The following is a 12,312-nucleotide window of genomic DNA, read 5'->3' as shown; positions in this document are numbered from 1 at the left end:
TTACAGATGGGGAAACTAAGGCATAGCAGGTCAGTGGCAGAGAACACATCATAACCCATCTCTCCTGGCTCCCAGTCCCATGCCCGATCCATGGGACCACACTGCCTCCCATAGGGAGGACTACTGGTAGTTATTAAATATTCATGAACGGTTACTATGTGCTTACTGGTATAAAAGACACAGAAAAAGTGACAAAGACCCCACCCCAAAAAGTTTACAATCTATTGAGGTGGCCAGCAAAAGCAGGATTTGTTGGGGTTTGAGTGAATATATTTACGGAAGTAGGTTAGCTGTAGTGGGCTTGGTGAAAATAGTGAGTGTTAAGGAGGTATTTGAACAGAGAGAGGGTGGGAACCTGAGACGCTGGAACAGGGAGAGCGCTCCAAACATTGAGATGTCTACATGAAATGAGGAAAAAACAAAATGATAAAAATAGAATGAGTCTGGATTGCCACATTGCATAAACACTGTAACATGTGCAATACAGTATCATATGAATTCACATTTACACTGCAGAGTTCAAACAAGCTGATGGGACCCAAACTGTCTGACAGTGGCATGAAATTATATAGAGATTGAAAACTCTGACTCTGTGTATATATTTCTGGAAAATAAGGGGATTTATCCTCCCGCTTTTTGGTCCTTTCTGTCCAGGTCACATGAATTTATACCAGAAGTTGTTCCAGCTTGGATATTTGCTATTTACAGTGTAAGGATATAAAAGTTGTGATGGTCATCTCCTCAAGTAAAGCATATCACATTAGTCAGCATCTTGCCATAGGCAAGCTGAATGGGGCTACAAGTATTGTCCCAGATCTCACAAGACAGCACATCCATCTTCTAAACGTTTGGGGTTCCATCTTCAATAACTTTGCCATTCAGATTAGTCTTTGTGTTCTGTTTGTTGTGCCTGGTTTCCTGGTCAGTGAACTCTGGAAGTTCCAGATCATCATATCTCTTACGATATACCACCCTTGAGATCAGTGTTATCAGAAACATTTCCATTATGAGGAGCTGTTGGTTCACATCTGGCAAAAAAAAAGAAATCAGATCAGTATCGGGGAAGAAGAGAACAGTAGGTTTAACTCCTCTCCATTTGCACAAGGGGAGCAGCTTCTTCCTAAGCCAGCAAGGGCTGCTGTAGCCTAGGTGGGATTTACCCCTGCAGAGGGTGGCCAGTGTTTGCAAGATAAATTTCCAAAGATCCATAGAAGCTCTGCAGGCAGAAGTTGCCTTGGGATGGGTTGCATCAGCACATCTCCTGTGTGTCCAGGACAAACCCCTCACCAGCAAATGTTGACTTTTGGGGAGTGGAGGAGGGCTCCTTGCTCCTGGCTACAAGGATGAGACAGGGGTTGTGAGAGCACCTGGCACCACTGCTTCCCATTTCGGGTGGAGATGCAGCTGGGACACCTGGTTCAGGGTTATACAGCTGGGAGATAGGAGTGAAGCGAGGTCTACAGCCTGGTCTACACTTAAAAGGTAGCTCAACATAGCTACGGAGCTCAGGGGTGTGAAAAATTCACAGCTTTAAGTGTCCTAGCTATGCCAATTTAACCGCAGGTGTAGATGCAGCTAGAATTCTTCTATCGACCTAGCTACCACCACTGAGGTAGGTAGGTTACCTACAACAACAGAAAAACCTCTTCCATCGCTGTAGGAAGCATCTACGTTATGGTCCAAATTGTTCAGGGAATATTCTAGGCATCAAAAAGCAGAAAACGGAGAAAAAGAGAAAAAAAAACCAAATAGGGAAATGGGGGACACAACTGAGTCCCTGGTACCTGGTTAGCAAAGCCACAGCTTCAAGCACCCCTGTAATTGTATATAGATCAAAGAACCAGCTGATGGCAGCCATTAATGCTTTCCAACCTAACAATGTCCCATCTCATCTCTTTTTGACCAGCCTGCCAATAGAGTTTAACATGTTGACACGCTGAATGATTTACCTCCCAACAGAAAGAAAATAAATGAGACTTGTTGGGAGGGAAGTGGGGGGAGAGGGAAGTGGGAAACGCATGAGGGCATACACTGAATACCTTGTAGGGTCAGCCCCTTAATTCTCACCGTTTTGCAGTTTATATCTCTGTGAAGTGCTTTGTGGTTCATGAAAGCACTTTATTAAATACTTGGGTGTCCAACTTCAGAAACCTTTGAAGGGGCCTAATTTTCAAAGGATTGACATTTTGCACTTTATCAAAATCAGACCCTTTAACACATCTCAAATTAGGCACCCGAAAGCACTAGTCGTTTTTCAATACAATACAGTATTGTCAATCTCAAGCATTCAAAAGTCATAATGTAGGCCTCCCAAAAAATGAGAGTTTTTTCAAATCTCATGGTTTTTAATCCTAACATACATTAGATTTTTTCTTTGTCTTCTGGTTTCTGAGTCTTTATTACTATTCTCTTGTTTTTTTCTTTTATGAAAGCTGAAATACTGCATGATTCCAGGAAAACAGATGTTTAAGGAAAATGCCAAATTTCACAAGACACACATTAAAATTGAGACAGTTGGCAACACTGAAATTTCCAAGCCATTATACATTTAAAAAATAACCCTCCCCCATTCTATAGCCTTCCAAAAGAACCTACACGCTCCTCTTGCTGAAGAAGCCAGAGGTGGTGCACAGGCAATAATTCCTTGCAAAGCCAGGATATTGATGATGGCTGCCTGGAGTTGGCTCAGAATGAGGACAAACTGTGAAAAGAAAGAAAAAAAAAAAAGAGAGATTGATGCTTCAGTACCAGTGAAAGGCTGTATTTCAGCAAATGATCTTGCTTTTATGAAGAACACACACTCCTCTTCCACCTGATTTCTATTCTCTCCTCATCCGCTATCCTAAGCCTACCCATCCCGCAGAATAAATCTTTTGGTGACAGCAACATGGCTCACAGCTTGAAAGTTAAATCAAACTTCCTTGCTCTAAAAAAGGCTTGATCTCAGCCCTTCAGTCCAAAAGTGCAATGCGTGTGAGGCATTGTAATTATACTGTAATTGTAATTACAGCACTGTAACTATTAATTTGTACCCACCTAACAAGGGGGCAGGATTCTTCTGTTGCCCTACTCTGGAATCAGGCGTTGAAACATACACATGCAGAGGGGAGATGCTGACTGATCCATGCTAACTCACTGTGGCAGGTGTGGCTCTTAAACTTTCCCCTAAGGGAAGTGGCTTTGGGGGTAGAAGGAACTCGGTTTTAGGACAGAGAGGTCTTTGCAATGGAACCTTAGAAAGCCAAGCTTGGGGAAGAAAGGACGGGGCATTGCAGATGCGTTGCTGTTACCAATAAAGCCAAACCCCAGAAAGGGAGTATGTTTTGGACTAAGCTTTATTGTTTATGTGTATAAAGATGCAGATAGGTGCCTAGTGGGATTTATAGAAGTGGTTTAACGGATTAGGGTCCAGATTTTTAAAGGTATTTAAGCATTGCTGTGCTCAGTGGTGCAAAGCCTAATTGATTTAGGAGCCTTGGTCTCTTTCAAAAGGGATTTAGACACTTACAAGTTTAAATCCCATTGACAGTCAATGGGCAACATTTAAATACTTTTAAAAATCTGGGTCTCTGCCCAAACTCCCACTGAAATGAATATAGTCCCCTGGCCTGCTTAGCTGCTTTAGAAAATCCCACCAGGAGCCTATCTCAGCGGTGTACCGACGAGGGGGGGGAGAGCAGGGGTGGGATGGGGCCAGGGCCCAGGGCACCAGCCTGGGGGGGGGGGGTGCACCAGCCAGGCCCTTCACAGTGTGCAGGGTTTGCAAGCACAGGAGGCTCTGAGGGGCAGCTGAACAGAGCCCAGGGGCAGGCAGGGGGCAGGGAGCTGTGGGTGACCAGGAGGAGGTGAGACCCTCCCGCGTGGTACGGGGAGCTGGCGCTGGACTGATTGGGCTGTGGGGCTGGAGCAGGAGAGGTAGGTGCTGCGCAGTGGGTAAGTGCAGTGGTTGCCACCATTAGCACCAGAAAGTCCCCGGGGCATAGGAGAAGGAAAGCGGCGTGTCCACCCCGCAAGTACAGCGCCCTCCTTCCCCGGGGCAGCTGGGGGGCAGCATCGTTTGGTGGGAGCCAGGGATCCCTCCAGTGCTGTGCAGGGAGGCAAGTGAGGCAGGAGGTCTGCAAATGCAAGCACTGACCCCTGGGCATCGGAGACCCACGGTACACTACTGGCCTACATGCATCTTTATGAAACTAAATACCCTTGTAAATCTGGCCTTTTGCGTATAAATTCTGCTTAGAGCAGAGTAGAAGCACTTTCTGCTCCCTCCAACTTTTCTTGCATGGTTCCTGACATGAGAACTTCCCACCTCTGCTAGTCAGCATCTCCCTGAGGAGTTCTTTCTGAGTTCCTATCTCCAGAGCATTTTTCAAATTGGACAGGAAAACTGAGCTTTTCACAGCTTTGCATTTACCGCACAGGTGCCTTGTCTCCGCCTATTCCCAGCCCAGCCCACAATTAATCAGCAAACAGAGGCAGAAATCAAGAAACTCCTTAAGGCCAGTGTGAGAACAGAATAGAGTTCAACTGCTTTCTAAAGAACGGATTATGTAGAGGATGGAAAGAAAATCTCTGATTCAATATGATTATAAAATCCATTGGATAGGTTAACATGATCTGAACTCCCCCATGAATACATTTCCCCATAAAAATACAAAGACAAAAATGTTCTCATTCACCTCAGTTATTACTGTTTTTACTAGTTTACTGCTGATAGTGTACAGGTCACAGAGGAAGACATGGGTCCTGTCCTAAGGATTTTACCATCTAAGGGCCTGAATGAAGCACTTCATACTAGGTACAGTATTCACTGCTGTGGGTAGCCCCTTGAGTTTAATGGCACTATTTGTAGTAGTAAGTTTGACTATTAAAAGTAAATGTTGTAGGATCAGTTGCGAAGATCACCTGTGGTCATGCAGAACAGATTTCAGGGCCAGGTCTTCAGGATAAGGAATCATCTGATAAGGGAATTTTTAAAAACAAACCAAAGCATGTGATCTCAGAATAGAAAGAGTGCTCTAGAGCGTGATACCTGGTTAGTCTGTGCTGGCCCTTAGCCATATATCTTGGTGGGCACCTGAAATATTTAAGTGGCACATGTAGAGAATCATTGACTCACTAGCTTGAATTCCCCCCAGTGTAGATTCTCTGCACCAATGTAACTTAGTGTGACATGCACTAGGGAAACTTAGTGAGGTAAACTGCCCAGGTGTGAGTCATGGTTTACCGTTCTGGCCCTTGCATTTACACTAGGGTTTCACACTAGTGGCTTAAATCTAACACAGACAAAGTCTTTCATCACCACCTCCTAAGGATGCCCTCTGATGGCAGGGCCTGAATACAAGGATCCTTTCTTGAGGGTGGGGGTATCTTTCACGGATTTCTTTAATATGGAAAATGGACAGAACTAAATCCAGCCCATATGGCACTGCACTCTAGTCAGTGGTTTCCGGCCAATGTTTTTATCATTGTCTTATTCCCCTTTGTAGACTGACTAAGAAAAATAACTAACATCACAGAAACAGCAGCATGTTGCAACAATTCAAACAAGAACCATCCCCCAACCCCCTGTTCCAGAACCCCTCCCACCTTTTAAAGTATACACTATAATTTTAACATTGTATTACAGGATATTCCCTCTATGAGGCTTCCTTTATACCAGAAAAGAGTGCTCAGCTATGTGTTATTTTTTTTCACATCCCAAGGAAGAATGGATTATAAATATTTCTCAATCCTCCAGTATTATACAAAGACCAGTTGCAAGTTAGCACAAGTTGAGCATGAACTGCAGATAAAGACAACACTTCAAAGAGAAACTAATTTTAACCAATCAAAGGGTGTCCCTTGTACAGTAAGTTTTAAATTACAATCTTTAAACTCAGAAGCAATATGCTATAGCAAATTCTGCACGGGAGTAAAGTTATTCTATATCAACAGCAATGCAAGTCTGAACTGAAATGTGAAGTTTCTCACCTGATAAAGTGCAAACTTAGGAATGATCTTCTTATAGTTAAGAAGAACCCGAACTTGTTGAAACATGATTCCAATTGGCCACAGAGCAATGATTGTAAGGACACCAACGAAGCAATTAATCCATATTGCAGCTCCATTCGGAGATAACTAAGAAGCAAATTAAACAGGCATGGATAAGACTTGGCAACCGTGAGAGACGTTTTTCTGTTTCAGAGCAGAGATGATACCTTAAAACATGCAAGAACTAAAACATTTGTTTCTATTTTTATGAAAGCTGCAATCAACAGCAGAGGCTGCTGGGATTTGCACTGGAAACTGCTCACATCACACGAGCAACAGAAGGGATTCTACAGCACACAGTACTTGCTCACCAAGCAGTCAAAGCTGGAAGGACCTGGGAAGGTGACTATGAGTTAGATCCTTCAAGGACCTGAGCACCCCCCAACTCCCATCAACACCAATGGCAGTTGCAGGTGCTCAGCATCTTGCAGAATCAAGCCCAAAATGACCCTCCAGAGGCTTCTTCTGAAAGACAAATTGCCTCCCCCGGCAGCCTCAAAATATTTGAAGTTATATTTGTATTGCTGTAAAATAATACAAAAGATTTGATCATTATTACTCTGACTCAGACATCACATAGTTTTTTCTAATAGGTGCAAACTTTTCAGTAGGTGTAAAAATTTAGACTCCAGGCCAATACTCAGCACCTTCTGATCCTGTGACCAGAAAGCTCTTCAAATAAAGTAAGGTTTAAAGTTGCCATCCTTTTTTATGTTTTTTGAGAGGGTACAAGGGCCCTTGTTTTGAAGTTTGCAGGGGACTCATCACTTTGGGCCATTCCTGTTTGCAAAATCTTTCCCAGGCTGCTTTTTTGCTGGAGTTTTCACCTACAAATAATTGCATTTTTTGCTACACTGGAAAGAGGTAAAAATTTGGTTTGAAAACAGCCTTTGTTTTTCGTGAATGGGAGAAAACATGCTGATTCCCCTGGCTCTACCAGTAGTGTAATTATCCTTAGAGATTTCTAGCCTTTGGTGTATTTTACCAATTCATTCAAGTTTATAAGAAAGAGCCAACACAACAAGCAGCTCAACTTTCCCTTTATTCACATGCTTCTCGGCTTGATGTTTACACAGAGAATGTTAAAATCAGTTCATTCATTCAAGGAGGGTCAAGGGGATCTCACCCCAGACTGGATAATTGTCAGGGGTGGCGCCAGACACTGAGAAGGAGAAGCAGGCAGTGTGCCTATGTGGAGTGAGTAGCACTCTGGATGTCACAGAGCTGTGTGAATGGAATCAGTGAAGGATAAAGGGAAGTGGCTGCCAGAGGATGATTTCAAATCCACAAGCAGAGCTGGTTGGAATTTTTCAAACTAATCTCTCTCTTCAAAATCTGGCCTTTTTACACAAAAAGAACGTTTCACAGAGACTTGTTTTAAAATTTTCCATTTATAAAAAAAAAATCAGTGGAAATGTTAAATGAAAAAAAATAGTCCTTGTGAGACAGTGTTGTCTAGTGGGTAGGGCTGCAGCATGAGCTAGGAAATCTTGGTTCTAGCCCTGCTTCTGCCATTGAAATGCTGTATGACCTTGAACCAGTCATTGCCCCTTTCTATGCCTCAATTTCCCTTCCTACCCCTGGTCTGCCTTGTCTGATTAGATTGTGAACTCTTCCATGCAGGGACCATCTCTCACTATGGCCTGGTCTACGCTGGTAATGGAGGTCGACGTAACATTGCTTACATCGAATTCCTAAAGCCTGCGTCTACACTGGCACATTAGTTCCGTTGACTTAAAGCGTGGTAAAAGTCGACCTAATAAAACCACCTCTGCAAGTGGCATAGCACGTAATTCGAATTTAATTGGTCGATTTTGCATCAGTGTACACAAAGCTTAACGTAATTTGACGTTAATGGCCTCTGGGAGCTATCCCATAATGCCCCGTTGTGACCACTCTGGACATTCGCGCACTGCTGTTACATGGACATGCAAACAGGAAATAGCCCCTCCCCTCAAGCCCTGGGAAATTTTGAATTGTCATTTCCTGTGTAGCCAGTGTGGAGAGAGCTTTGTAGCTGAACTCGTCATGGCGACAGCAAGGCCCAAACGCACTCCGGCATGGAGTTGACCAGACGTCTTAGATCTGATCGCTCTGTGGGGCGAGGGGTCCATTCTGGCTCAGCTCAGAGCCAGCAAAAGAAACTTTGACATCTATGGGAAGATATCCCAAGACATGTTGGAGAAGGGACACAAGAGGGACACACAGCAGTGCCGTGTGAAGATCAAAGAGCTACGGCAGGCATATCAGAAAGCTAGGGAAGCTAACAGCCGTTCTGGCTCCTTGCCCAAAACATGCCGCTTCTACAAGGAGCTGCATGCAATTCTCAGTGACGACCCCACCACAGTGCCACCATGCAGCATTGATACCTCCACGGGATCACAGTCCAGGGAGAACGATGAGGACTCTGTGGACAAGGAGGAGGATGAGGAGAGCTGGGGGCAGGAGAGCGGGGTATCCATTCTCCCAGACAGCCAAGACCTATTCCTGACCCCAGAGCAGTCCAGCAACACACAGGACAGCATTAATGATTGTGATCCCGGGGAAGGCACATCTGGTGAGGTTTTTTTTTTCTTCTTAGCAGTTATGTCCCTGATCCAATCTCTGAAATGGCCTTTTTATTTGGCGGGAGGGGGATGTCTGAGTGTTAGCGGACTTGACTGAGGGCTACTCCCGGAACAGATTATTTATGTCTAGTAAGGAGACATCTCCATCTGGCCTTTAAACGCCCAAACACACATTCCACCACCATTCTGCAAGTGCTCAGCCTGTTATTAAAATGCTCCTTGTTGCTGTCAAGGTGCCTGGTGTAGGGCTTCATTAGCCAAGGGAGCAAGGGGTAGGCAGCATCTCACAGGATCACTACTGGCTTTTCCACATCCCCAAAGTTAATTTTTCGGTCTGGGAAGAAAATGCCCGCTTGCATGTTCGTGAACAGACCTGAGTTCCTAAAGATGCGCGTCATGCACCTTTCCAGACCACCCCACATTGATGTCAGTGAAATGACCCCTGTGATCCACAAGGGCCTGCAACACCATTGAAAAGTACCCCTTGTGGTTAATGTACTCTGTTGCAAGGTGGTCAGGTGCTAAGATAGGGATGTGCGTGCCATCAATAGCTCCCCTCCCCCACAGTTTGGGAAGCCCATCACGGCAAACCCATCCAGTATGTCCTGCACATTTCCTAAAGTCACTACCCTTCATAGCAGAAGTCTATTGATGGCCCTGCACACTTGCATCACAGCAGCCTCCACTGTAGATTTACCGACTCCGAATTGATTCCCAGCTGACCGGTAACAGTCAGGGGTTGCCAGCTTCCACAGAGCAATGGCCACTCACTTCTCCACCGTCAGAGCTGGTCTCAAGTGAGTATTCACACGCTTCAGGGCCAGGGACAGCTCTGTGCAAAGTTCAAGGAAAGTGGCCTTTCACATATGAAAGTTCTGCAGCCACTGCTCATCATCCCACAGCTTCATAATGATGCGGTCCCACCAGTCTGTGCTTGTTTCCTGGGACCAGAACCAGCGCTCCATTGACTGCAGATGATGCGGTACAGCCTGCAGCAATCGGGAATTGTTCCTCTCTATGGCTCGTAGCAGGGCAGCCTCAGTGACATCGCTGTCTGTGCTTCAGGTTCTCTCTCACCTTTGAAAATACACTAGGATAAGCCGCGATGTATTTGTGATGCTCAGAATAATAGTGCAGAGTTGAGTGGGCTCCATGTCTCTGAAGCAATGGCGAGCGCGCAGCATAAACAAACGGCACGAAAACCCGTTTCCTGTTTGTTTGGGGCAAGAAGGGAGGGGGAAAGAGCGTAGCATCATGGGACGATGATAATCTTCCCAACAGCCTCCGCAGCTAGTTGCACTGTGGGATAGGCACCCATAGTGCACTCCTTTGAATGTCGACCCAAGCGTGATGAGTGTGGACGCACGAGCCCAGTGCAAGGAGCATGGTGTGCACACGCTCCTGCGACATTTAAAAATCAGTGGGTGAAAGTCGATTTAAAGTAAATCAACTTCACTGTGCACTGTAGACATACTCCATGTGTTTGTATAGCACCTAGCACACGTGGCTTTGACCTTGGTTGAAGCCGTTTGGCCCACAGGGTCTTTCAAAATGGCCCATCACTCCCCTCCCACTGGCTGTAGAAGGGAGCTACTGCCCAAGGACCCAAGCGGGGCGCGTTGCCACTGGGCTACAAGACCGGTACACAGGCTCCTTGCTGCAGTCCAGGGGAGAGGAGATTAGCGCTCCCCTCCCCCTGGCTGAAGCAGGGAGCACAGCAAAGTGCTCCACCTGGGTCCCTAGGTGCTGGGGTCCCTGCTGGAGCTAGAGGGAGGGGAGCACATGAGCGGTTTCCCTGCTGCAACCAGGGGGATGGAAGATCAGCAAGGAGACAGCCTCCTCGCTGAACTCCTTCCCTCTGGCTGCAGTGGGGAGGAGGGAAAGGGGCTGATGGCGGAGACTGGTGGCCCTTCAGGGCTGTCAAAATCATATCTGTAGCCCTCGAGCCAAAAAGGTTGGGAACCACTGCTCTAAGGGTACGTCTACACAGCAAGTGGCAGCCCAAGGCAGTGAGTCTACACAGACCTGGGCTTGTGCTACCATGCTAAAAATAACTGGGTAAACAGTTCCAGAGGGGTAGCCTGCAGAAATTAAATTTGTTAGTCTTTAAAGTGCTACAGAACTCTCGTTGTTTTTGTGTAAACAGTGCTTTTAGTTGTGGTTCCAGCTGGAGCTTGGGCTCTGAAGCCCACCCCGTTCCCTAGGCTTCAGAGCCCAAAATCTAGCTGAAGCTGCAACGTCTACACAGCTATTTTTAGCACGGTAGTGCAAACCCCACAAGCCCAAGCCTGTTGACCCGGGCTGAGAAGCTTGCCGCTGTGAGCGGCGTAGACATACTCTAAGTGCTATGTAAGATAAATAAATAATAGCTCCTTGTTGGCTATTCTTCAGAATATTTTAGGGGCGTGGAGATTTTCTACTGCCAATTTGAAGTGGTCAGACGAACCACATGATGGGATTTTTTTTTTAAATGAAAACATGAAAAATATGATCATGGCAAGATACAGAACAGAAAACCCATTCCAATTTGCAGAAATTTCTAAGAGAGATATTCTATTTTTCACCTCACTCTATCTGAGATGATGTCTACATCAAGTGGTGGGCCATTCTACAAAAAAGAGTGAGAAGCCCTGTTTGGGGCATAGTTAGTGTGGACACTACCACTTAGGTAAATTCTGTGATGGTGTTTAGTGCTGTCCTAATGGTCCCGATTCTTGGTTCAACACATTTGTTTAAACCCACTGGGCCAATTCTCTGTTGCCTTGTGATTTATGCAGTTATTAGAGTAAGGAACGCATGCAGCCTGGGCAGGGCTTGTAATTGAATTAGTATAGCTTACCCGCTCTTGGTCGTTGCCCACCAGAGGCTGTGCATGCCGGCTAAATAGGAACACAGCGAGTGCCAATCCATGGCTGCTCAATGCCACAGGTCCCTAGTTCCTCACCTGACAGGTGCTGTGCTCTTGGAATAAAGCCTGACGCTCCTTCAGCTGAACCTGAACCTGTTGTGAGTGTTATCTTGTTTCATGACAATCAGCCACAGAGCAAGGTGAACGTACAATGCTGCCGTTTGAGTTAGGAGAAATTTACTCACATCATACTGAGTTCGCACAAGTATAAATGATAGCCCAAAATACAGTACAATGGAGAGCTGGGTCTGCTATTTATATGATGCTGGTTGGTACATAAACTTGGCCTTTTAGATACTAATTGTCAAGCCAAAGTTTACAAGCGTGGTGAGCAATGGCTGATTAGAATATTTACTTACATCAGAAAGGCTGTAGTTTCCATTGGTCCAAAGCACTATTGTCAGAAACATTAGCACAGGTCGAAGGAAAGCAAATTGAAAGGTCCCCAACTTCATCAGAAACAGGGTTCGTCTGACAATTCAAAAAACAACCAGTGGTCAATACCTTGTTAATAATCTTAACAAAACTTCACTAAATATTGTCTAATAGTAGAAGCCCCAAATTTTCCATATGTACTGTACATGGCTGAAATCTGGTGAGGAACATCTTCTAGAACCTAAATAGCTTGTCTAGAATTCGCTAATTTTTCACAGCACATTGAAAGACGTAGACACCAATTTAGTAGAATCGGCACAAAATAACATTTTTTGCTCCATTGACAGCTCTGCAGCAGCAGTTAAATAACTAAGAGAGCTATGCAAAAGGTGTTGTATTAGAGTCAACTGGGGAGCTAACAGCAGCATAGTT

General features: G+C 45.3%; 1 protein-coding gene across 1 annotated transcript in view; it reads right to left on the bottom strand.

Annotated features, from left to right (window-relative positions):
* Positions 1 to 12,312, bottom strand: part of LOC137150927 (organic solute transporter subunit alpha-like) — a 37,480-nt gene continuing 25,168 nt past the window's right edge. Inside the window, exons 5-8 of the mRNA XM_067544985.1 lie at positions 11,865 to 11,976; positions 5,971 to 6,117; positions 2,596 to 2,701; positions 1 to 1,028 (exon numbers count right to left, since the gene is read on the bottom strand). Of these exons, the coding sequence (XP_067401086.1) occupies positions 841 to 1,028; positions 2,596 to 2,701; positions 5,971 to 6,117; positions 11,865 to 11,976 (553 nt within the window). The 3' untranslated portion in view covers positions 1 to 840. The remainder of the gene's footprint in view (positions 1,029 to 2,595; positions 2,702 to 5,970; positions 6,118 to 11,864; positions 11,977 to 12,312) is intronic.

The sequence above is a fragment of the Emydura macquarii genome, unplaced genomic scaffold (assembly GCF_026122565.2).
Source record: "Emydura macquarii macquarii isolate MOO-44397 ecotype Brisbane River unplaced genomic scaffold, CSIRO-AGI_Emac_v2 contig_1043, whole genome shotgun sequence".
In the NCBI taxonomy this organism is placed as follows: Eukaryota; Metazoa; Chordata; order Testudines; family Chelidae; genus Emydura; species Emydura macquarii.
Note: the sequence above shows the minus strand (reverse complement) of the source record. Positions and strands in the feature narration are given on the sequence as shown.